At 40.8% G+C, this 26,708-nt stretch overlaps 1 protein-coding gene across 1 annotated transcript in view; it reads right to left on the reverse strand.

The window, feature by feature from the left end:
- The window catches only part of LTK (leukocyte receptor tyrosine kinase), a 346,777-nt gene that overhangs the window by 207,393 nt on the left and 112,676 nt on the right, over positions 1-26,708 (reverse strand). The window contains exons 2-4 of the mRNA XM_077464517.1: positions 18,480-18,599; positions 16,653-16,796; positions 10,770-10,992 (exon numbers count right to left, since the gene is read on the reverse strand). Coding sequence (XP_077320643.1) covers positions 10,770-10,992; positions 16,653-16,796; positions 18,480-18,599 — 487 coding nt within the window. The remainder of the gene's footprint in view (positions 1-10,769; positions 10,993-16,652; positions 16,797-18,479; positions 18,600-26,708) is intronic.

A 26,708-nucleotide genomic window follows, 5' to 3' on the forward strand; every position in this document is an offset into this window, starting at 1 on the left:
AATACCCAGCCATACTCTGCAGCACCCAGCCATACTCTGCAGCACCCAGCCATACTCTGCAGCACCCAGCCATACTCTGCAATACCCAACCATACTCAGCCATACTCTGCAATACCAAGCCATACTCGGCGATACCCAGCAGTACCCAGCCATACTCGGCGATACACAGCCGTACCCAGCCATAAACAGCCATGCTCATCCATACTCGGCTGTACTCTGCCTCTGTATGTGGCCAGACTGTGGAAGTCTCACATATGGTAACTCAGGAGGAGTAGGAGAAGCTATTTTGGGGTGTCATTTTTGCTATGTACATGCTATGTGTTAGAAATATTGTATAAATGGACAACTTTGTGTTAAAAAAAAAACAAAAAAACTTTTTAACCACTTCCCGCCTGTCCTTGACTTTGTGCGGGGATATCTGAATGATGCCTGCAGCTAGATATCAGCTTTTTCAGCCGGCGATTCCCTATACCATTAGAATGATCATAACGGCTGTTCCACTGCTTGATTATTCTTACAGGAGGCGAGAGGGGACGTCCCCCCCTCCCGCCGCCCTCCGGTGCTTCTACAGACTCGCCGCTACGATTGAAGCCAGGATCGTTTTTTTTTATTTCAGGCTTTCCAGTCTAGAGTTGAGATGTGGGGTCTTATTGACTCCATATCTCACTGTAAAGAGGATCTCTCATGCCATATTCCTATTACAAGGGATGTTTACATTCCTTGAAATAGGAATAAAAGTGATCAAAAAATCTATTTTTGGGAAAAAATTGTCAAACTAAAATAAATAAAGTAAAATGAACAATAAAAACATATTTTTTTTTAAAGCACCCCTGTCCCCGTGTGCATGCAGAAGCAAATGCATATGTAAGTCCCACCCACATATGAAAACGGTGTGAAAACCACACATGTGAGGTATCGCTGCGAACTTTAGAGCGAGAACAATAATTTTGGCCTGTAACTCAAAACATGTAACCAGTAAAAAAATGTAAAGTGTCGCCTATGGGGATTTTTAAGTAGCAAAGTTTGGCGCCATTCCACAAGCGTGTGCAATTATGAAGGGTGATATGTCAAGTATCTATTTACTCAGCGTAACTTCATCTTTCACATTATGCAAAAACATTGGGCTAACTTTAATGTTTTGTTTTTTCTAAAGCACAAAACAGTTTTTTTTTAAAAAAAAAAAAGGGAAAAATTGCTGCGCAAGTACCGAGCGAGATAAAAAGTTGCAAGGACCGCCATTTGTATTCTCTAGGGTCTTTGCTAAAAAACATATATAATGTTTTGGGGTTCTATGTCATTTTCTAGCAAATAAATGATGATTTTTACATGTAGGAGAGAAATGTCAGAATTGGCCAGAGAGCTCCAGAACGCCTGAAGGTGCTCCCTGCATGTTGGGCCTCTGTATGTGGCCACGCTGTGTAAAAGTCTCACACATGTGGTATTGCCATACTGGGGAGTAATAGCAGAATGTGTTTTGGGGTGTAATTTGTGGTATGCATATGTTGTGTGTGAGAAATAACCTGCTAATATGACAATTATGTGGAAAAAAAAGAATAAAAATCTTGATTTTGCAAAGAATTGTGGGGAAAAAAATGACAACTTGTAAAAACTCACCATGCCTCTTTCTAAATACCTTGTAATGTCTTCTTTCCAAAAATGGGTCATTTAGGGGGTATTTATAATTTTCTGGCATGTTATGGTCTCAAGAAATGAGATAGACCGTCAGTACTTCAGGTGTGATCAATTTTTAGATATTGGCACCATAGCTTGTGGACTCTATAACTTTCACAAGGACCAAATATACACCAATTTTTCCTTATTTTTACCAAAGATATGTAGCAGTATAAATTTTGGCTAAAATGTATCTAGGAAAATTACTAATTTGCTAAATTTTTTAACAGAAACAAAGAAAAATTCAGTTTATTACAGAACTTTCAGTCTTTTTTCTTTTATAGCGCAAAAAAAAAAACCCCAACGTTGATTAAATAGCACCAAAAGAAAGCTTTATTTGTGTGAAAAAGGACAAAAATGTTATATGGATACAGTGTTGTATGACTGAGTAATTGTCAGTCAAAACGTCAGAGCACCGAAAGCTGAAAATTGGTCTGGTTATTAAAGGGTTTTAAGTGCCCAGTGGTTAATGATAGGTGTGTTTGGAATGAATGTTTTTTACTTATCAACTACCCGGCCAAAAAAATTTATAATATCATTATTATTCTTTTTAGCCCCTTGAAATGTAACCGCACTGTTTTGATACTTTTATTTTTGTAGGATTGAAACACCTAAACAGAAAGGAAGTGGCCCTGTAATGGTGTAATTTTGAAAAGGGAGGAACATCTCCATTATAAGCCCACTGACCAGTCCCTTGCATCGTTCTGAGGAAGTTCACACAGCTGAACGAAATGCATTAACATCACAGTGTTTAGCAGCCCAATCTTGGAGCCACACACATGTAGCGTATATTTGCTCCACTCATCACCGCACAAAGCGGGGCCACTACTGAGAATCAATGTACAGCTACATCTACAGCCAGGCAAAGGATGACTGCTTCCACTACCTGAACCGTTACAGAGATTGGCTTTTTTGGACATCTTAGGAGTCAATCGGTACCGTACTAAGGAAACAAGCAGCACGGCGGTTGAGATTGTGTCAGGGACGCTGCAGTCCCGTCATTTAAACTTTTCTCCATGCATTGTACAGTATATGCAAAATCCCATGCCATCTGGCTGTGGTGGCTTCCTGCACCAGGGACCAAAGATCTATATTATATGCTCCCTTATAGCCAAGTCTAGATGCCTATCATATTTTGAAGCTCATCCATACATATGTACACATGTCAGTAACTTTGAACTATATGCTGGATTATCCTCTTCACAGTATTATCTCACTGATTTTCAGACTTGACATTTCCGTTTTTCCTACTGTGACACCACTACTTCCTCTACTCAGGAGATTCCTGCTTTTGTGGTATATCCATACCTGTTGTCACTGGAGGCTGATTTTAAACTAACACTGAACTGCCTCTCTGCCAATCGGGTGTTTGGGTCTGTTACCCATCACTTGACTGGCTGAATGACAGGCATTGTGATTGGATGCCTATCGGGAGGAGAAGACGGGAAGAGACGCATGGAGGACACCGCTCAGCACCGTCTTCCGCTGCCCCACTGAAACAGGGTAAGTCCCGGGCAGACGGTGAGCAGACGGGGAAGTCACAGTGGTGGCATTGGATGGCACAGTGGCAGCATTGGATGGCACCGTGGCAGCATTCAATGGGCACAGTGGCAGCATTCGATGGGCACAGTGGCAGCATTTGATGGGCACGGGGCAGCATTTGATGGGCACAGGGGCAGCATTTGATGAGCACAGTGGCAGAGTTTGATGGGCACAGTGGCAGAGTTTGATGGGCAGAATGGCTGCAATTGATGGGCACAGTAGCTACTTTTGATGGCACAGTGGTTGCGTTTGATGGCACAGTGGCTGCAATTGATGGGGACAGTGGCTGTGTTTGATGGGCACAGTGAGGCTGCAATTGACTTTTTTTTTCAGAATTCTCTATTTTGTTTGCACCCCCCCAACAATTTTAGGCACCAGCCACCACTGACCTGCAACCAGTACATTACACACTCCTGACCCCTGCACCCTGTAAATTACATACCCCCTTACATCAAAGTCCACACAGAGCCCCCCTCTCATCAGAGTCCGCACAGAGCCCCTGCAGAATTTAAACTTCCATTGTAAGGGGGGAGCTCTTTGGACTAATGTAAAGGGGAACCCTGATTTAAGGGGTGTTCTGGGAACCCTGATTTAAAACATGCAACTGGTAGAATTGTTTAAACGTTGCTTATGGAGATTTTTAAGGGTAAAAGTTTGTCGCCATTCCACGAGCGGGTGCAATTTTGAAGCGTGACATGTTGGGTATCAATTTACTTGGTGTAACATCATCTTTCACAATATAAAACACAATTGGGCTTCACTTTTGTCTTATTTTTTAATCCAAAAATGTGCGCTTGTATGACCGCTGCGCAAATATGATGTGACAGAAAGTATTGCGACGACCGCCATTTTATTCTCTAGGGTGTTAGAAAAAAAAAAGTATAATGTTTGGGGGTTCTAAGTAATTTTCTAGCAAAAAAACTGTTTTTAACTTAAACAACAAATTTCAAAAAGAGGCTCGGTCCTGAATGCTGTGGACTCTGTAAGGGGTTCTCTGCTCACCAAAGCCTCCCCTTCCATCAGAGCACCCCTTAAATTTGTTTCATACAGTGGGAGGCAGGAGAGAGGGTGAGCTTACTCACCTCAGGATTTAGGCGCCAGGCAGTCTGCAGCTTTTCTCTTCTGGGTTCAAACTTCCCACCCATGCATCCCCGAATTGACTGACCAGTCAGTCGGCCCCTGCCCAGGATGATGGAAAATGTATCAGCTGAAAGAGGAAAGCTGATAGTCTCACAATAGTCAGCCTCAAATTGGAGTACCAGAGTAACTGCTTCATGGGTGACAGGTTCTGACAATAAAAGGTGAACCATCAACTGTCTTCATATCAATAGAGGCAGAAGTATTTCTTGTTTAAATAATATTGCTTTGGGTGAATTCTATTTCCATAAAGTCCCACCCCTGACTCCAGAGTCTAGCATAGCAGAGAAAGGAATTTTACAGCCCACGGTGATATGTTTAATAGGGATGACAAAATGAGATAGTAGATAATTTACTTTATTTTCTTTGTAGATCAATAGGGAGATAGACTGAGTAATGAAGTTTATTTGTGAATAAATGTAAAGGGTATATCCACGCTAGGAACTAAAATGTAATAAGCAGCTGTGCACTATAACTCAGACACCAGGCACAGATAATATATGTAAAAAGAGTGCAGTGCTAAAAAATATAATATAAAAGTGCATTCGTGCAAATACAAATATGCAGACAATCAATTATTTATAAACAGTAATAACTGTATGATCGTCATTTCCAAACACTATTTTCTCCCATGGGGCTTTCTTTGATGGAATCTAGCTTTATATTAACTTTTTGTTTGCACAATTGCACTTTATTCACATGTAATTTTGCATATGTGTCTTGAAACATTATTCACAGTTATTATTGTTTATATATAATTGATTGTCTGCTTATTTTTTTGTATTCGCACAAATGCACTTTTATATTATATTCTTTTTTTTTTTTCGCGCTGCAATCTTTTTACATATAATAGTTTACTTGTTCAGGCACTATAACATCATTCGCAACAATCGTTCTTCTAAGTTTGTTAGGACAATTGCATAATGAGTCCCCGCAATATAAGTTCTCTGAATAGGCAAAAATCAAAAACATAGGTAGGTGGAAGTCCAGTGCTTACAAATGTTACATTCGTCCTAACACTACTATTAAATCTATTGCAGAAAAATGAGTGATATGGATCCTGGGGCATTCATTCATTTTTTGGGCACAGCAAAGAGCTGTGGCAAGAATCTATGGTGCTAATTTAGGTTTAGATCCAAGCAAATTTAAGTTTTTTTGGAGAGGATGCCGAGGTATGGTATGGGAGGAATTGATATTTGAAATGAATAGGATGTATATTTTTTATTATATATATATATATATATATATATATATATATATATATATATATATATATATATATATATATTTTTTTTTTTTTTTGTATCCTCCCCCTGATGTTATCTTTATTCACTTTGGGTAGAATGACATTGGCCAAATCAGAACATTGGACTTAATTGCCAACATACAAAACACAATACGAGTTATCAACATATCATCGCCTCAGTCATTGTTTTTTCATAAATCATCCCCAGATTACGTTCACTAGAATCTTAAGTTTTTCAGTCTTTTGACAAAGTCCGTAAGAGGGTGAATAGGGCTATTCAGAAATTTTTCACACCTTCTTTAGGCATTTCTTTCAGGCACGTTGATCTAGAGGGTGGCTTGCCAGGCCTATATCAGGCTGATGGCATTCATTTGTCCGAGATTGGTTTGGACATTTTCAATTTAAACCTCCAGACATGCATTGAATTGGCCGCGAGTTGTTGGTTTTTAGCAGTTGATAATATGATAAGATTTTAATGTGATAAAATATGATGAATTAAATAATTAAAAGATATTTTTTATGAAAACCAATAAATAAGGCCGCAGCCATTTTAATCCAACTGGTGTCAATTGTTTGTTTTTTGCATGTCTGGATTCCAATAGAGCCTGTGATCCCATAGGGAAAAGAAGGGGTGTGCATGTCTTAAGGCCCTCCATCCCTAATGGGATCACGGCGATTGGGAAGTTTCAAGTCCCCACATTGATTTTAAAATCAATGGGTGGCTTGTGATAAGTCAAGAAGGGTCACATGGGAAGAACCTTCTGGAAGCTGCTGAGGGGTGAACTGGCCTTTTGGAAGCTTCTAGAAGCAGAATGAGCCCCTATTTAAAGGGATAGCTGAGGAGAATCGTTGCCAGTCACCAGAGGATGCCAAAGTGCTCCCCACCCATTCTCCCCCCCCCCCCCCACTCTGCTGCGGCTTTTTTATGTGGTAGGTCCTTTTCACCTAGAAAAGGGACAGTTATTGAACTAGATTTAATGTATTTTACAGCTCAAGCCTTAATGACTGAGCTGGTTTTGTTGATTTTAAACAGTTGATAATATGATAAGATTTGAATGTGATAAAATATGATGAATTATATATTAAAAGATATATTTTGTGAAAAACAATAAATAAGGCCGTGGCCATTTTCATCCAACTGATGTCAATTTGTTTGTTATTTGCATGCCTGGATCCCAATACCGTCTGTGATCCCATTTCCTCTTTCTTTCTGAGTAGAAATTGATCTCTTAGTAGCGTCAACCTGCAGGGAGTGTCAGACTCCAGGGAAAGTTTTGGATTCTTTTGAAGAAATTGACTAGCACAGACACACATGCCACCATTACCGTATATACTCAAGTATAGGCCGACCCGAATATAAGCCGAGGCCCCCAATTTACCCCCAAAAAAACTGGCAAACTTATTGACTCGTGTATAAGCCGAGGGTAAGACATGCCTGTCCATCCCTGTGTGTGTGTCCGTCCATCCCTGTGTGTCCGTCCATCCCTGTGTGTCCGTCCATCCCTGTGTGTCCGTCCATCCATCCCTGTGTGTGTGTGTGTCCATCCATCCATCCATCCCTGTGTGTGTGTGTCTCCATCCATCCATCCATCCATCCCTGTGTGTGTGTGTCTCCATCCATCCATCCATCCCTGTGTGTGTGTGTATCCATCCGTGTGTGTGTGTGTGTGTGTGTGTGTGTGTGTGTGTGTGTGTGTGTGTGTGTGTCCAGCCTACCTGTGTCCCGAGCCTTTGTCCCGAGCCTCCGTCCCGTGCCTTGCCTCCTTGCCTCCGTGCCTCGCCGCCGTGCCTTGCCTCCGTCCCGTCCCGTCCCGTGCCGTGCCTTGCCTTGCCTCCGTCCCGTGCCCTCTTCGTCGGCGCCTCGGCGGCCATTGTAAAATTCAAAAGCTGCGCCGCCGCCTTCGCCTGTGATAGGCGGAACACTGAATTTCCCAGCAGCCTGTGTTCCGCCTATCACGTACATCGTATCATCCTCGTCCGTAGTACGAGGATGATACGATGTCCGTGATAGGCGGAACACAGGCTGCTGGGAAATTCAGTGTTCCGCCTATCACAGGCGAAGGCGGAGCCGGAGGCGCGGCTTTTGAATTATAGAATGGCCGCTGTCTGTCTGCTCGACACGCTGATCGAGCGGGCAGACAGCGATGACTCGAGTATAAGCCGAGGGGGGCACTTTCAGCCTCAAAAAAGAGGCTGAAAATCTCGGCTTATACTCGAGTATATACGGTACTTCCAAACATTCCCAGCCTCTCCTTCCTCCTTTCTGTATATCTCTGATCAATTTGGATACATATTTGAATGAAAACCTGAAGATCATGAGGAGTCTCTATTCTGGCAAGCTCATCTTTTACCTTGGCGGAACTCACTCTTTTGCGCTGCTTGGTTCCAAAAGGTATTTGAGATCCAAAGTTGAAATTCAGCTGTGTACTCAACAAAAGAGCGTACACCTTGCTGCAAACTATGCAACTTTGACGTGGCAGTAGTGCAGCAGTTGGAATCATCAAAAACCTGCTTTACCGTGGTCACCAAAGTCTCACAATTATTCAGAGTGGCATTGTCTTTCTCTACATAAGTGTATATGTGTTGTAGACATGTGCAAAAGGAAAAAATTTGTTTAGTTTTGTTTCGTTTTAATTCGTTAATTCATTAATTTCGTTTAGTTATATTCGTTAACTTCCTTAAATTCGTTTTCGGATTTCGTCTAGTTTTATACCAAATTCGAAAAATCGGCCGCATTCGAAAATATTTCAACCAAATTCGAAAATATTTCTACCGGATTCTAAATGATTTCAACATGATTCGACATTATTTCAACCGCATTCGAAAATATTTTGTGACTTGACTTTAGGGCCATTTTCCTCGGGGTCACTTGGTGCTAGACAATTCAAATTTGGATATGTTGTAGTGCTAGTATTATTGTGTTTGCATACCAAATTTGGGGTTTCTAGCTATAAGTGACCCCGAGATATGTGACCCCAAAGTCAAGTCGCAAAATCTCATTCTCTGCTCTAATAACTAATAACATCCCCTATGATAACTGTAGGGGATATGCTAATGATGAAAATAAAAGTACAGTTGTTAGATGGAGGCCGGATAGGCTTCTCTGAAGAGAAAAGTTTCCAGGGAATGCCAACAGGTGGATAGAGTTGGAGATAGTCAGAAAAGATTGGGGTAGAGAATTCCAAAGGATGGGAGATGCTTGGGAGAACTCCAGGAGGCGAGTATGGGAAGAGGCAACGAGGGCACTAGAGAACAGCAGGTCTTGGAAGGAAAGAAGAAGACGATTTGGTTGGTATTTAGTGATGTAGCTGGAGGCAGACTCGTGGATGGCTTTGTAAGTTATTATTAGTATTTTGAATTTATCTTGTTGGGTGAGTGGCAGCCAGTGGAGGGATTGGCAGGGAGGCATAGCAGAAGGCTGAGCAGTTTGTAAGGTGGATGCGTCTTTTAGCAGCATCCATGATGGACTGAAGAGGGGATAGCCTATTTAAAGGTAAGTCAATGAAGAGGGAGTTGCAGTAGACAAGGTGAGAGATAACCAGGGAGTGAACTAGGAGCTTTTTAGTTCCGTTGGTTAGGAAGGGATGTATTTTAGAGATGCTGCGGAGGTGATTCTGCAATGCGTGACTCTATCCCCTGCATATAGGGGGTGACGAGGAGAGAGGGGGCCCTAATGGACGGGTGATTTAGGTGATACACAACACACTCTATATTTCAGAAGCATATAGAAAAAGTCCAGCGCTCAGAATGTTCAGTAAGGGAAGGAATCCAAAAACACGTGAGTGGAGAGTATTAATTCAACACAGAGAACTGCAGCTCCCAACAAGGATCCGGGACACATCGCTCTATTGACATGCAAAGGAGTAAACCATAGGGCATAGGATCAGAGTATTGATTTGTTTATCGAACAGGAATAATTAGCACACTTACATAAGTGGAACCTGAAGAACAGCAGGAGGGCAGGAGGGAAGGAGCTGTGCATAATACAGAAAACCGATCATGTATGCTTGTTGCTCAGATGAGACTGGACCCACCAAATGGATGAAAACAAGCGGTGTCCCAGTTACCTGTCACTTACCCATGTCCGTGCTTCCATGTGATGGCATGATGTGCTATTCATTTAGTTAGGAATCTAAATTCATATGAAATTTTAGTTTCAGTGTATCCGGATTTGTAATGAATTTAAATGAATTTGAAATAAATTATAATGAAACAAATGATCTGACTTTGAAAAAAATTTGAATTGGAAAATTTATGTGAATTTGAAATGAAAACAGATTGCAATACATACAGTAAGGTATAAAAGTAAAATCAGAACAGAATAGAATAAAATAGAAGAGAATAGAATAAAAAGAACAGACTAAAATTGATTAGAAAAAAAATAATAAAACAGAATAGAAAAAAAAGAATAGTATAAAAGAGATTAGAATATAATAGAAAGCAATAGAATAGATTCAAATTAAAAACAATAGAATATAATAAAACAGAAAAAAAGAAAGGGGACCTCATGTTCCAATTAGGCCTCCGCAGGTGTCATCAGGAGAGTAGATGTCTAATTGGACTATGCTGTCCTGGATGATCTCAGAAGCCATCTTTAGTGGGGCAGTGCTAATAAAAAGCACTGTGCTCTTTCATTTGGCGCGTAAATGTGAAGTTGCTAGATCAGGCACTGGAACCCACTGGTCAGGGACAGTGTGGTAGAGCAGGGAATGATTCCTGAGAAGGAGTGACAGAGTAGGGACTGCTCGCCTGTGCCGCAGTCAGGAGCCCCTTTGCATCCAAGTGCCTTCTTGCCAGACCGCCTTTCAGCCACCTCCTCTGTCTGATGTTTTCGGCATCATAAGTTGTTTCTGGATATCCCATGCAAACTGCTGTGCCAGTTTGGGCTTGTTATACAGACTCTGTTACCACTTTGTCAGAACTTTGAAACTAATATACAATACTGCGATTTGTGGTCTCAGTGTGAATTCTTTCCTCTCAGGGTACCAATCGCTTGGCCCCGCTACCAAACGCAAATTTGTTTCCTAGAACGCAAAGCCATCCCTGAACAGTGAAGTCAACCATTTTGTCAGAATTATGAGAATACAGCCAATAAGTTCACTGTAAATGTCTGAGTTAAATATCAATACAAAAATGATGTTGCCAGGATATGTATGGCTGTGACCGATCTTACCATTGGCTGGCTTCCTCTTGTCTGAAGGGTGGTAGTTCTATAGTAAGGTTTGATTTCTTGTCCTGCATCATAACTTTTAGTTTCTGAGCCAAGGACTCATCTTGAGAGTAGAACATAATTTCCAGCTGACACGTCCCGGAACTCCTAGAATACAAAGGACTCAGTAGTTGGGTCTCAATGCAGCTCTCTGAGAACAGGCTTGTGTTCAGAAGAAGAATTCCATCTGTAAGAGAAATGGATTTAAAAATAATAAAAAAAGGGTTCCTGTACAGCAGACAATGTAATTCCATTAGCTGATAAACTGCATAGCCAGGTAATGCAGTTGATTAGGGGCAGACTGACAACTCATTCGGCCCCCGGGCAATAGGAGATTATGGGGCCCCCAGGCAATCAGAGATTATGGGGCCACACATTATACACACACACAGTATACAATCACATAGTATACACATACATGTACACACAGTATACACAGACATGTTTCTATTGGCTGAGAAGGTACCGGTGAGGTTGGGCAGCTATAATCTTGGGATTTTTAGACCAAAAGGATGTCAGTAAGGGACATTTCAGAGACAGATGTAAAAAAACACTGATTTTTACATACTGTCCCTAGTTTTACTGAGGCTGGCAACCCTGATGGGGCCCTCTAGTGGCCCGGGGCCCTCGGGCAGTGCTGAGTGGCCGAATGGTCAGTCCGCCCCTGCAGTTGATCCACAGCTAATTCCAGACTATTTGAATACCAGCTAGTGATAATATCTATGGGCACCTTTAGGAACGCAAAAAAATACAGTTCTACTTTTATAAATTAAGAAATTAGAAAATAAATACTGTACATATTCCTGAGTGTAAATAACGAGCAAGAAATGTAGACGATGAGATAAAGTTAAGAGCTATATAGTACAATATCAGCATCTGCCTACAGCCAAAATAGTGTTGAATTTTAGTCTTAAATAATTTTTCTTTTGTTTCGATAATTATTTTCAGTGACTCGCTCTCTCAATAACCATTATCAGGGAGAAAACCTGAAGCCAATGTTATTTGCATTCAAAGCAACTCTTTCCTTTTCCATTGTTTACTTTAATTAATTGTAGATAGATTTCCCTAATTAATTTTTGTGATCAGTCTTTTTCTAAGCATTTGCAGGGTGAAAACCTGAAGTGAATATTATCTACCTTCAAAGTAATGTTTACAGAAATCGCTGGCAAATACTGTAAATTATGCTATAATTATAATTATATAATTATAATAATAATAATAACAATAATAATAATAATAATATAATAATAATTATAATTATTATAATTATAATTATGCAAAAATTATGCCATAATTGATGAACAAAAACTCTGTTCCAATCTAGAAAGTTTTTTTCTGACTGGGTACCACCACGGCTGTCTTAATGCATGGGCACTCCTGGGCACTGCCCAAGGTGAATGAGGGCCCCATGATAGTATTGCATTACATTATATTCGCCAATTGTCCCGGATTTCTGAGTCACACTTTTTTACTAAGCTGCCCCATGCAGCATCCTGGAACCCATAGTGTGCCCTCCTGATCTCAGTATTGCACCCTCCAGACACCCCTGTACTGTGCCCTCCAGATACCCCTGTCCTGTGCCCTTCTGCGTTCACCCTTGTACTGTGCCCTTTGTGTTGATTAGTATTTGATTTATGGAATGGGATCTTATTGTTTAAAATCAATTTTATTGAAAATAATAATAAATACATTTTTAAATTCTATCAACTATTTATACTGTAATTCTTGAGAGTAGATGTGTAAAATGGCGCCGTTTGGTAGGGGCCCAGTGCATTACTTTTCCCTAGGGTCCATGATGCTATTAAGATGGCCTTGAGTACCACAAACTGCTCCTCTTGTACCCAACCTGGGGGTATGTATTCTGTGGCCCTCAGGCCTCAGAAGCCAGTAGTTACTGCTTTCCATGCCTAGATGCACAGCAAATGATTTGCTGTGCTCATCTTAAAATCCTATTCTCTGTGTTCAATGGAGGACACAGCTCTGCTCTAGATCAGCACTTACTGGGTACAGTATCACCGGCAGGAGTAGGACACTAAGTACACTTAAAAAAACAAATGTCAACCCAGGGACAGCACTTGCTGATGGACAAAATTCCTCACACTGTGGAATAAGTTCAGGTAATATAGGCTAAATTTACACTTGCAACTGGGGAAGTAAAAACAAGCGCTGAGAGATTTTTACTGCTCCTCCTTAAGCTGTAAAGGCAGTCAGATTCAGGGTTGTACACCTATCACAGCTGTAATACTTTGCCGAGCAAGGATTATACCCCTTGTCGAATATGACTCATTGGCATGGTGCTGTGCCATAACTGTGGCTGTTGCGTGGTGATGTGGACTTTTAGAGGTTACAACATTCAGTGAGGAGGAGACATGATGCCTCCCAGCTGCCTGTCAAACATCCTCTAAAAAGCAATCCATCGTGGATCACTCTTCAGAGTGCAGTGCTAATTTAAAAGAGGATTTTACAGTGAGTACAAAAAGACCTGTTTTCTCTTTGTTTATTGGAAGGTACAGCTCTGTTTTAGATCATCGCCTACTAGGACATCCCAAAGCATTGCCAGAAAAAGACAGGTAAAAAAGAAAATGAAAAACCAGACTAACCATCTCAAACAAAACCAAATTTACCAGTCAGACTGGCTTCTGTAAGCCCTTGTACACATGGTCGGACATTCCACACAACAAAATCTGTCGGATTTTGTCCGAAACTGGTGTTGCATACACACGGTCGGACAAAGTTGACGGAAAATCTGATCTTTCGTAATGTGATGACGTTATTTCGTTACGACGGGACTACGTTCAGGCTAGTAGCCAATAGCTTTGGTCTCGTAATTTGATCTGAGCAGGCGTGGCACTTTGTCCGATTGGAATTCTCTACAAACGATCGGATCATGTTGTCGGAAAATGTAAAAAATTTCTAAAACTTTGTCGGTCGGATATTCCGACGGAAACAGTCCGAAGGAGCCCACACACGGTTGGATTATCCGACAACACGGTCCGTACGGACATCTTCCGTCGGAATGTCCAACCGTGTGTACAATTCGGCTAAAACTTTATGCCTAAAGCTGACATTTGCTGATGCTGCAACATCCACCTTGTAAGATTTTGATAAGTGAATGAACTGATGACTCAGTGCCCACCTTACAAATCTGAGAAATGAACGCTTGATAGTGGAAAGACCAGGCAGAGATGAGAGGCTCAGGCACCAATCCGCTAACACATTTTCTGACTGCTTCCACAAATTACAGCTCCCTGTTCCTTCGCTGAATGTAAATAAAGGGCCTGACCAAATACGGACATAATTATATTTGGCCAATAACTTCATCCAGGGTGCCCTGTGATGTTACCGATCAAATATGACCATATCCATTTTTGGTACCCCGCCCATTTGTTTATATTTAGCTGTGGGTAATGCAGCCATCCATTACTGGTCCAGCTCTGTCTTAAATACACACTTTTTTTTCTATGAGTGACACTTTAAAATAAATCAAGTTTAAAGTACAACTTCTCAAGTTTGTTTAACTTTTCATCAAAACTGCTGACTTTTTCTACAAAGTTGAAATTTGCTTATCAGAGATGCAAAATATGTGCACATTTTTGTGGAAGAAAGCAGTACTTTTCAAACAAGCAAAGGTACAGATTATGAAGTTACCACTGTGTTTACATGTTTAGGGAATGTTTAAATCGCTTTTATCAGTCAAAATTTTTTCACCAATTTTATGTCATATTTGCAAATCGCCTGTTTACTGACCTCCCTTCTGGTAGAACAGTAACATCAACACATGCATATTTATATAACCCACAGATCAGCTCATGAATTAATCATCTCCAATTCCTATGCAGGTAGAATATGCCATTACAGAAAGCAAATCTGTGGATAAAACATATAGCTCTCTATAAGTAGGGAATATATTCAACCTGGTTGAAAACAAGTGTATTACTCATGTAGATAATGAAGCTGGTCCATTAGGGGCTCAATGGCTCATCCACACCTGTTTTGCACGCCTTTATCAAAATCAATTTGTTAAAATTACATGTGTGGCTTGAACATTAAAAGCATGCAGTTGTGCATGTAATTAGTCAAAGGAATGATGAAGAGAAAAACAAAACATTGGTAAGCCAAAGCCTTTAAATCCCTTCAAAGTGATTTAAAGTGGACCTGTCAGCTACAAATATGCTTGCAAACACTGCAACTTTTGAGATTGCTATTCAGATTGTGACTTTACTACCAAGTGAGTCATTGAAATGCATTAATTCTGCAGATTGGGAGTTCTGACTTAGCTGGCTGGCGTATTCCAAGCCAGTGAGTCACAAGGTAGTGACGCCAGGATAACATTGACAGCCTTTTGCATTAAAAATAAGCCAGCAGTGCATTTCACATACTTGCATTTGGACAGGTTCCTACAAGGACATACATATGTTAACCAGTTGCCGACCGCTGCACGCCGATATACGTCGGCACAAACTCCACGCATGATATATTTTGCATATATACACAGACCAGCTTGCCCAATGTGAGTATGCATATGTGATATCTGATCGGCATCTGTGAAAGCTGTAAATCACTATAATATACTGAGCTGTTACAGTGATGGCCATGGTCTGTACTAAGCGGCTACCCTTCTGCATATTAACCGCTTCCCGCCGGCTGCCTCCTGAACTGTCAAAGTTGTCATGATTGGAAGCTAGTCCCGTCGGCTACCGATCTTTAGCCCAGACTGAGAGTTGTCCTTGACAGCTCACTGAGTGTTCTCAGTGCATAAACATGGCCCGCCTGGGACCCTCATAAGAAAGATGTATTACTTTGGGACCCTCATACGAAGATGTATTACTTTCTTGTTGTAAAACCTGCAGTGCCTAACATGTAACTGATTGAAATTTTTTAATAAACATTCCTTCTGTTAAAAAAAAAAACATGGCCTGCCCAGCGACACATATGTGTGGCCTATGGGAGCAAAAGCCTATCCATTTGCTACTGCACATAAGTGTTGGGCAGTCATAAAGTGGTTCATAATAGTGCAACTTCCCACTTTTAAATATCACAGTTTGGAGAGAGTGAGGTATGATTGGCTGCCAGCAGTCCCTTGGCATATCCATGTCACATATCTTAAGAGGCTATGGGGTTGATTTACCGAAACTGGAGAGCATAAATCTGGTGCAGTTGTGCATAGAAAACCAATCAGCTTCCAGGTTTTATCTGCAAAGCTTAATTGAACAAGCTGAAGTTAGAAGTCGACTGGCTACCATGCACAGCTGCACCAGGCTTTTCACTCTCCAGTTTTAGTAAATCAATCCCTGTGTTTCAAAATGAGCCAAAGTATTGTGGTGTTTTAATGCGGTGCACCTGGCAGGACTCATGGCACATCTGCCCATGCACAAGATCCAGGACTTGCCATAAGGGAGCCGGCTGTAAAAATCAGGAAGAGACAACCGGCTCCTGATTATTCGAGATTCAAGATAGCAGCATTGGAGGTGATATACATAGGAAGAGCAGCAGAGAAGAAAAGGATGGTGTGGGATTCAATGGGTTTATAGGTATGTTTATTCTGGATAAACAAGCAAGGGTGCTCAACCTGTGGCCCTCCAACTGTTGCAGAACTACAAGTCCCATGAGGCATTTCAAAGCTGATAGTTACAAGCATGACTACCATAGGCAGAGGCATGGTGGAAATTGTAGTTTGGCAACAGCTGGAGGGCCACAGGTTGAGCACCCATGAAAGAAAGTGGCATATGGAAAGTAATATTCAAGGGTGTGGCTGAAGTTTTAACTTCTGTTGCCTATTTCAACAAACGATAAAATAATTCCAATCAATATTTTGCAGATATATATCTGTATTACAAAAATAGTTACCATCAAGGCTTCTAGACTTGTTCAGAAGCTGTATCTGGTCTTGCAATGACAATTCTCCAACGAGTGTTTGCACCCAGTGTGGCTTCCCGTTCCTACTTGTAGACGATGTCCAAGGACAAGGCGTTTCAAAGTCACACGTTTCTCCTTCAGCATGAAAAAATAAATTCCTAAGTAACCACTGAAAAAAACACTATATGGCTAAATAGTACATTTTGTAATAATACATTATTTTCAGATATGTTTAACCCATGGAACCCATGGAACATCCAAAATCCACAGTGAAGTGTTATTAAAAAAAAAAAAAAAAAACAGCTTAAAAAAGCAAGTCCTTTGATAGTGGGCCTTCTTGTTTGATTCTGGCACATGCTTACTTTCAAAACTTAAAGCCCAAATCAACTTTAAGTAGCTTTGTTGTAATTGCTTTCTCAGCAGCTGTAAAATAAATCAAAGTTGCTCTCACAGCAATACTCTCCTTTTGCCACTGACTCCCACAGAGTCAGTGGCAAAAGGAGAGTATTGCAGTGAGAGCAACCCCCTGCATATTTTTTTACTGACAAAACATGGAAAAATTACTGATGGAGCAATTTTTTTACTGACACTGGTTTCCCTAATCTCCTTCGCAGGAACATAGATAAGGGATAGTTAGAGTCTGAACTCACCCAGAGCACCCTGTCCAAATGCCCAGTTAGCCCCTACTGCCGCATGGAGCCGTGCCGCTTAGCCTCAGTAATCAGATCTGTCAGAGAATATAGGCTGAGCGGCAGTGGCAGTGTAGTCCCCAGACTTCCCCCTCCTCCGTTCTTGCCCTCCTATTCTCTGAAAGTCAGGGCCTGGGAACAGGGCAAGCACGTGGTTGCTTGCTAGGACATTGGCGATCCTAGCAGCCATTCATGTGCTTGCCCTGCCCCCAGGCCCCAACATTCAGAGAAGGAGTAAGAGGGCAAGGATGGGACTTTCTCCATCAGACCTACCTAGCCAAGGAGTGACATCACTGCCGGCAGGAAACTGGGGCACAGGACAGGCTCTGCACAGATGTTCCAGAATGACCAGCGGCACTGGGGGACTCAGGTGAGCTGAATATCCTGCTGCTGGTACTTGTAAAAATGTCTTCCCACCACCTCACCAATCCCAATACTGCCCTTACTCCACACTCACCCCTCATACTACCTCATCTTCCCCTCATACTTCCCCCCCCCTCCCCCCATACTGTCTCCCCCACCCCTCTTATTGCCTCACCCATTCCTATACTGCCTCAGCTACCCCTCACCCCCCTTGTCATGTGGGGGTGCAAGTAACTGGCCCTGCTTAAGGTGCAAAATAGTCTATCACTGGCTCTGAGTATAGGAAGTGAATGAGTTAATAAGTGCAAGCATGAGGTCCATGCTAGGTGCACGGCAGGACCTCATTCTGTTACTGGGAGTGAGGTAACAGAGCAATGTCCCTCTGTCCCTCATTCCTCCTCATTTGTCCCTCATTTTGGTCTGATCTATATAGCTGTATATAAAATGCACTTTTTATCTATCAAAAAGCGTTTTCCAGTGCTAAACCTTTCATCTGATTTCTAAATTGCTGCATTTGTAAATTCCAAAAGCCAATATAAAGGAATGATAGTGGTAAAAAAAAAGCACTTGTGGGTTTAACCAAAGCTGATAGGTGTCCCTCATTCCCATCTCAAAAAGTTGGGAGGTAGGCCTCCTCTGAAAACTTTAATCCGAGTAACACACATTGGTTTTTGGATTCTTTATATTGGCCATAGAGGCTTTTAAGAAAAAACACATTCAGAAATATCGGATGTAAAATGCACAAAACTGAATAAAAGATTCTCACCGGCTGGTTTGAGCTGAGATGATACAATGTCCTTTTCAGCTTCATTCATAGACATGCCAGTTATAGGTAAGCCAGGTGTTAAAATTGATTCAGCATGGAGTCCCGAGCACCAATCAGCAACTGTATTAAAAATGCAAGGATACAGTTAAAATAATCATATAACCTACTGATGCATGCAGAAATGTCTCAAGACAATATACTGTGATATATCCTCTATATTTTTAGGTATAAAAATGCATGCTGCTAACATTAGAAAAATAAAAATGCAGCAAGAATTTTGCTATAAATACAGTTACCGTATTTGCCGGTGTATAAGGCGACCCGGCATATAAGATGACCCCCTAATCTTACATGACAAAAACGCTTTTAAAACTGTACTTACCCCATAAGACGACCCGGCTTTCGAGGCTTCCGAGGCTTCATATTTCTTTCTTCTTCCTGCATTTGCTGGAGCCAATCACGGCGAGCGATGTATTCTATTAATGAATACAAAGCCTGCTTGGATTGGCAGAGGCTGTAACATCATCAGCCCGCGCCTCTCTGACTCTCCAAGCCAATCCAAGCAGGCTACAGAGTAGCCTGCTCGGATTGGCAGAGGTCGTTACTCCAATCCGAGCAGGCTTTGTATTCATTTGAATACATCGCTCACCAGGATTGGCTCAGCGGTATATACTGTCTGTAGCCGAAGCTACATACAGTATTACCGAACACCAAGCAGCCATCCGAGGGGCTGACCCGGCGTATAAGACGACCCCTGCTTTTTGGCCAATTTTTTTACATGTAAAAGGTCGTCTTATACGCCGGAAAATACGGTACTGATGAAGAACACACAGATGCATCAAAGCATTAAAGCATTATTATCACAGGTTACAAATGCTACCAAAAAAGAGAGAAACAGTACAGAGAGAGACTAAGCACTTGTACACACGATCGGAGATTCCGACGGAATGTGTCCGATCGGAGCGTTTTGTCGGATATTCTGACTGTGTGTGGTATGCATCGGACTGTTTCCGTCGGAATATCCGTCGGGCCAAATTTTCCAACTTGCCGGAAATATTTTCCGACAAAATGCTCCGATCGGACATACTCCGATCATGTGTACAGAATTCAGATTGGACAAAGTGCCACGCATGCTCAGATCAAATTCCTACATCAAAGCTATTGGCTACTAGCCTGAACGTAGTCCTGTCGTAACGAAATAACGTCATCACGTTCTGAACGATTGGATTTTCCGACAACTTCGTCCAACCGTGTGTACACAACAGTTTCGGACAAAATCCGTTGGACAAAATCCGACGGATTTGGTTGTCGGAATCTCCGACCGTGTGTACAAGGGCTAAGACAAGTGTACTCATAGCTACATAGTTACATAGTTACATAGTTAGTCAGGCTGAAAAAAGACACAAGTCCATCCAGTTCAACCACAAAAAAATAAATAAAAATATAATAAATATCATACCAGCCCATATACCCAATTCTATACCCACAGTTGATCCAGAGGAAGGCAAAAAATCCCAGCAGAGCATGATCCAATTTGCTAAAGCAGGGGAAAAAATTCCTTCCTGATCCCCCGAGAGGCAATCGGATTTTCCCCGGATCAACCTTACCTATGATAGTACCCAGTTATATTATGTACACTTAGGAAATAATCCAGACCTTTCTTAAAGCAATCCACTGAGCTGGCCATAACCACCTCTGCAGGGAGTCTATTCCACTCACTCACTCTTGTTTCCAGCGGTTTAGACATTAATGGCTGTGTGTTGAGTTATTTTGAAGGGACAGCAAATTTACACTGTTATACAAGCTGTACACTCACTACTTTACTTTGTAGAAAAGTGTCATTTATTCAGTATTATCACATGAAAAGATACAATAAAATATTTACAAAAATGTGAGGGGTGTACTCACTTTTGCGAAATACTGTATGTTTGTCCCAAGCATGTTTGAAGCCATTTATTTACTGTTGACTGTCTCACTACCTCTGCTGACTGTTGACTGTCTCACTACCTCTGCTGGAACTTTATTCCAATTTTAGTAAAATAATACTTTCTAAAATTAGTTTTGGACTTTCCTCCAGTTACTTAGTGTAACTACTTAGAGTGGAGAGATGTAGAGAAAAGTAAATGGTGGCCCCCTTTAATATTACAATACTCAAGGAGGTATCATCCCTAAAACAGAAATGTAATATGGAAAAAGATGGTATGGGACTTTGTATATACTTCCAAAAGTAATTACACCTCATCTTAAAACATTCCAGTTTTATTGTATACAAAAAACATAAAATCATGGTCATTTCATGCATAATAAAATACATTACATACAGTATCATGTACATAGCGTCGGCCAATAATATAAAATAAACATCTCTAGGGCATCCTACATGGATTCACCATGAGATAGACACGTAGTGTGTGATTTTGTTCTCTGTGCATACCAAGCGAAGAGTCATATACCTGGTGGGGTGAGAGTATCTTTCTTCCCCTAATTTAAGATCTCGGCCCTTTCCTCACTTTCATCACATTCTTGAACATCCCTTAAAGCTCTGGCCCTGCTGGGTGAATTTATTTACAACATTCTGTGGAGCGCTCCCCGTTTCCCACATGGGCCACAAAGAACCCACTCTCTCTGGAACACAGCTTTATCTCCCACTTTATTATGGGTGTTATCTGCTACATGTGGTTTTGAGTTCTAACTATACATTGTGTTATATGTGAATACAAGGAAGGCCAAAGCAGTCTTGAGGAAGCGGTATCCTCACGAAACGCGTTGATCCTACTTCTACATATATGTGGCATTCCATGTAGGATGCCCTAGAGATGTTTCTTTGATAGTATTGGCCGACCCTATGCACATGCTATGTAATGTTTGTTTCCTATATTGTAAGCTCTAACGAGCAGGGTCCTCTGATTCCTCTTTTATTGAATTGTATCCTAACTGTACTAGCTGCCCTTATGTTGTAAAGCGCTGCCCATACTCTTGGTGCTATATAAATCCTGTATAATAATAGTAATAACGTATTTTATTATGCATTAAATGACCATGATTTTATGTCTTTTGTATACAATAAAAATCAAATGTTTGGTGTAATTACTTTTGGAGGTATATACAAAGTCCCACACCCACGTTTTTTCATATTGGAGTGTAGAAAATCTGAGACAGGTTAAAAGAGAGAGACTGAGAAAGAATAAAAAAGAGATAAAGAGACTCAAGCTAGACACGCACTTTACAAATTTCGGACAATTCCTGATTAATCAGCCTAAATGAATGTAGTGGGTTGCCCTCTCAGTCCCCTCCTACACCTGATTGTCCGTTTTTACGGACTCCGCTTGCTCAGCACGGATCGCTCTGCTGAGTCGGCAGATGACAGGTCCGTCTCCGCTCACTGTGGAGAGACGGACCTGTCAGATCTCTGCACTCCGCTACGGGGGATTGGATGAAAACAGATCCACCTGTCCGTTTTCATCCCATCTGCCGGACGGATGGAAAATAGGGTTTCCAACCATCTGAATTAATCATAGTGGATGTCAGCAGACCACTTAAAAAACTGACAGGCGGACCTGGACGGTCCGCATGTGTGAAAGGGGCCTAATGAAAAAATGAAGGAGCTGCGTGGAAAATTTTTGGTTGAACAGCAGCTGCATCCAATCAGGCGCAACTGCTGTTCGGGTATTCAGGGCTGATCGACATCAGCTGATGTGTTTACAACTATAGCGAATTTTGCAGAGGAAACAACGTATGATTTTATGATAAGACTTTGACACAAGTACTAGTTTGTGAGTATATTCACCTTTGCTTTATTCAATAAAAACATGTATTGAGGATAATGCACTAAGCACCCGCGCCTTTTGTTTCCTTTTGTGATTTCTGCAGAAGGAGCCAATGTGAAGTGATCTAGCAGAATTTAATTTTCTAAAGTTCCACTTTAAATTTAAAAAGAAAGTGAATAGTGTGAATGAATAGTGCACAGATAAAATGTTACTTTCCTTCTTTCTGATTTTCCTTCCTGTTCACATATTTACTCTCTGGGGGTATTCCCATACAAAGACTATACAGTATGAAGTCTATCAGTTCATTAAAATTACCTTTTGTGGTTTTGTAACAAGAGTTGCATTTTAACTGGATTCCCTGTATTATCAATCTGATAGATACCACTAAAGTATTAGAAGTCAGAGCAGAGAGAAGTGGTGACTAGTTCAATATAATGATACCGTTATTCTGTGCTAACACCATCCTGAAGGGCTTATAAATCAGCTTCTTGAGTCTGTGATAATTACTATAATTTAAAATGAAAGCCATAATTTAATTAATTAGCATATACTGTTGCCACATGGAACAATGTAAGGTCTCCACCCTGTCTGATCAGTGGGTGGCTGGTGTTAGTTGTCTCTGGTTTGCTAACTAGAATAGATAATTAACAATATTCACATGCATGAATAAAATACATTTAGTTTGATTGGGGCACCATTAGGGCAGAAAGCTATACCTGCTTTGTGTGCCTTTAGGTAAATGCATGTTCTATCTATCTGCTTTTATACATATAAATATTACAGGATAGTTAGTATGGGGCTTAGAAAGGGGATGGGAGCAGGTTTAATCTTAGATAGTATTAACCCAGATTTCCACTTTAAAGTGATTGTAAAGTCTTGTTTTTTTTTATATATAAAAATAACATATATATTATACTTACCTGGTTTTGCACAGAACAATCCAGATCCTCCTCTTCTTGGGTCCATCCTGTTGAGTGACCCCATTTTCTATGGGGGCACCTGAGCTGAGCCGCAGCTCTGTGTATCCATTTAGACACGGAGCTTCAGTTCAGCAAGGCCTCTCTCTCCTCATTAGCTAACTGACTTTGATTGACAGCAACGGGAGCCAATAGAGGGAGGGAGAGTCCTGAATGGCCGAGACACTTGTGGACATCGCTGGATCAAGATGGGCATCAAGTAAGTATTAGGAGGGGCTGAGGAGGGCTGCTGCACACAGAAGGTTTTTTATCTTAAAGTAATTGTAAACGCTCATTTTTTTTAACCACTTAAAGTGGTGTTCCAGGAAAAAAAATAAAAATTAAAAGATAGCAGCTACACATACTGCAGCTGCTGGCTTTTAATAATAGGTCACTTACCTGTCCTGCAGTCTCTCGATGTCGGCACCGCAGTTGATGTTTCCATCAGCTGTCGAGTGCTGCCACCGCCATTGCGAGTAAGGTAACACGGCAGTGTAGCCTTTTGGTTTCACGCCGGGAACCCTACTGCACATGCGCGAGGCCCTGCTCCTCTGATGTCAAAGACAGGTATCCTATCCCCCCACCCCCTGGAAGGTGCCAATTGTGACACCAGAGGAGGGGGGGAATCCGATGAGCGGAAGTTCCACTTTAGGGTGGAGCTCCGCTTTAAGGATGGAGCCCCTTTTTGAGATTTGTTGTTTACAAGTTAAAACTGTTTTTTTCCCTAAAAAAATACTTAGAACCCCCAAACATTTTTTTCTAACACCCTAGAGAGTAAAATGGCGGTCGTTACAATACTTTCTGTCAGACTATATTTGTGCAGCAGCCTTAAAAGCGCAATTAAAAAAAACAAAAAAACATTTTTGAATAAAAAAATAAGACAACAGTAAAGTTAGCCCAATTTTTTTTATATTGTGAAAGATAATTTTATGCCAAGTAAATTGATACCTAACATGTCACACTTCAAAATTGTGCCCACTCGTGAAATGGCGACAAACTTTTACCCTTAAAAATCTCCATAGGCGGTGTTTTAAAAATTCTACAAGTTGCATGTTTTGAGTTACAGAGGAGGTCTAGGGCTAGAATTGTTGCTCTCACTCTACCAATCGCATCGATACCTCACATGTGTGGTTTGAACACAGTTTTCATATGCGGGAGCTACTTACGTATGCATTTGCTTCTGCACACAAGCTCTTCGGGATGGGGCGCATTTAAAAAAAAAAATCTTATTTATTTACCTTTTATTTTTTATTTTTACACTGTTCTTTTAAAAAAAAAATGGTGTCACTTTTATTCCTATTACAAGGAATGTAACCATCCCTTGTAATAGAAAAAAAGCATGACAGGTCCTCTTAAATATTAGATCTGGGGTCAAAAGACCTCAGATCTCATATTTATACTAAAATACAATAATAAAAAAAAACGAGCTATGGGCAGAAGTGGCGTTTTGACGTCGCTTCCGCCCTGCAATGCTATGGAGATGGGGGCATCTTCCCCTCACTCGTCTCCATACCTAACACCAAGAAGGATCCGATTGCTTCCGCCGCTACGATGGCTCCGGTAAGCGGCAGAGGACACATAAGCATGGCGGGAGGGCCCTTTCACACCGCCGATAAAAGTCTCATGATTTTGATTGACAGCAGCACTCGCTGATTTTGATTGACAGCAGCAGGAGCCAATTGTGCCACGCTGCTGTCTCAGCCAATGAGGAGGGGAGTAAAAAACGGATAAAGACGGGTTCAGGTATGTATTAGGGGGGCTGAAGGGGGCTGCTGCACACAGAAGGTGTATTAAGATAAAAAAAGTCTGCCTTTACAACCCCTTTAATGCATTTTTTTGGTGGGGGGGGGGGGTTAATACCACTTTAACTCCGTAAGGATATCCATTTTCTTTCTAGTTTTTGGAAATGCCTAAATGTCATTGAAGACTGCTGTACAACTCAAGCCAAATATATTTAACAAAACAAAACTTACTGGGACCCTAGAGGAGAATTAATACCAAATGTCATCAAAGCCATACAAATTAAAAAAAACAATAGCTGTATAATAAAAACAAACACACAAACAGTAAACATATTTGTTTCCATGCAAGTGTATTTCTTAATAGTTTCTCATTTTAAAGGAGAAGTGTGAAAAGCTAACATGCAATTAATAAAAGAAAATTATAATTAAAAACAGAAAATACATTCTTTAGATTGTCATTCTATTGTAAATGTACATTAAATATTAAACAAAAAACAGTTTACAACAATTTTCCAGGCTGATATAAAAGACATAAAATATTTTTTTGTTTTTGGACAAACTAGGCTACACGGTCTAGTAATGACCCCTCAGAAACATGCAACCCAATCAGCATACCAATAGATAGTTGAAGAAACATTACTCTAAACTCTGCCTCCTGCAACACCACTATCGCCCCAGAACAAACATAGAGTTGAGGTTACACACTCATGACGTCGCATTATATACCTTTATACTTTATAACTTTATACCAGCAAGCTGGCTTTACGGAGAGTCACTGGGATCATTACCCACTGATGTGTTTTACCTTGATTGGGCTTAATAGGAGAGGTCACCACTATCACCTTGTCTCAGAGCTTTCTTTTGGTGGTATTTATTCACCACTGGATTTTTTATTTTTTGCGACATAAGTGAAAAAAAAGAGTGATTTTTAAAAAAAAAACTAAACTTTTTTTTAGTTTCTATGATAGAAAATTTGCAAATAAGTCATTTTTGTTCATAAATTTGGGGCAAAATGTATACTGCTACATCTGTTTGGTAAAAATAACCCAAATTAGTGGATATTATTTAGTTTTTTTGAAAGTTATAGAGCCTACAAGCTATGGTGCAAATTCTTGAAAATTGATCACATCTGATCACACCTGATCTCATTTCATGAGGCTCTGAAATGTCAGGAAAGTACAAATACCCCCCAAATTACCCCTTTTTGAAAAGTAGACAGTCCAAGGTATTTAGTAAGAGTCATGGTGAGTTTTTTGAAGTTATAATTTTTTCCCACAATTCTTGGGAAAAAGAATGTTTTTTTTTGGTTTTGTTTTTTACAAAATTTTCATAATAACAAGTTATTTCTCATACACAGCATATGCACACTTCCAATTACACCCCAAAATACATTCTGCAACTCTTCCCGAGTATGGCGATACCACATGTGTGGGACTTTTACACAGGCTGGCCACACAGAGAGGTCCAACATGCAGGGAGCACCGTCAGGGGTTCTAGGAGCATAAATGACACCTCTAATTTCATAATGACCTATTACATTTTGAAGGCCCTGGAGCACCAGGACAATGGAATTACCCACAAAATGACCCAATTTTGGAAAGCACGTCTATTCTAGGAGGCATAATGAGTCTCTTGAACAGTTAATTTTTTTACACAAGTCTTCGGAAAACATGGAAAGAAAATGAAAACATTTTTTTTTTTTTTTTTACACAAAGTGGTCAGTTTATAAGATATTTCTAACTCAAAGCACGTACATAGCAAAAA

The sequence above is a fragment of the Lithobates pipiens genome, unplaced genomic scaffold (assembly GCF_037356315.1).
Source record: "Lithobates pipiens isolate NorthernLeopardFrog02 unplaced genomic scaffold, aLitPip1_a1.2 Scaffold_30, whole genome shotgun sequence".
Classification (NCBI taxonomy): Eukaryota; Metazoa; Chordata; class Amphibia; order Anura; family Ranidae; genus Lithobates; species Lithobates pipiens.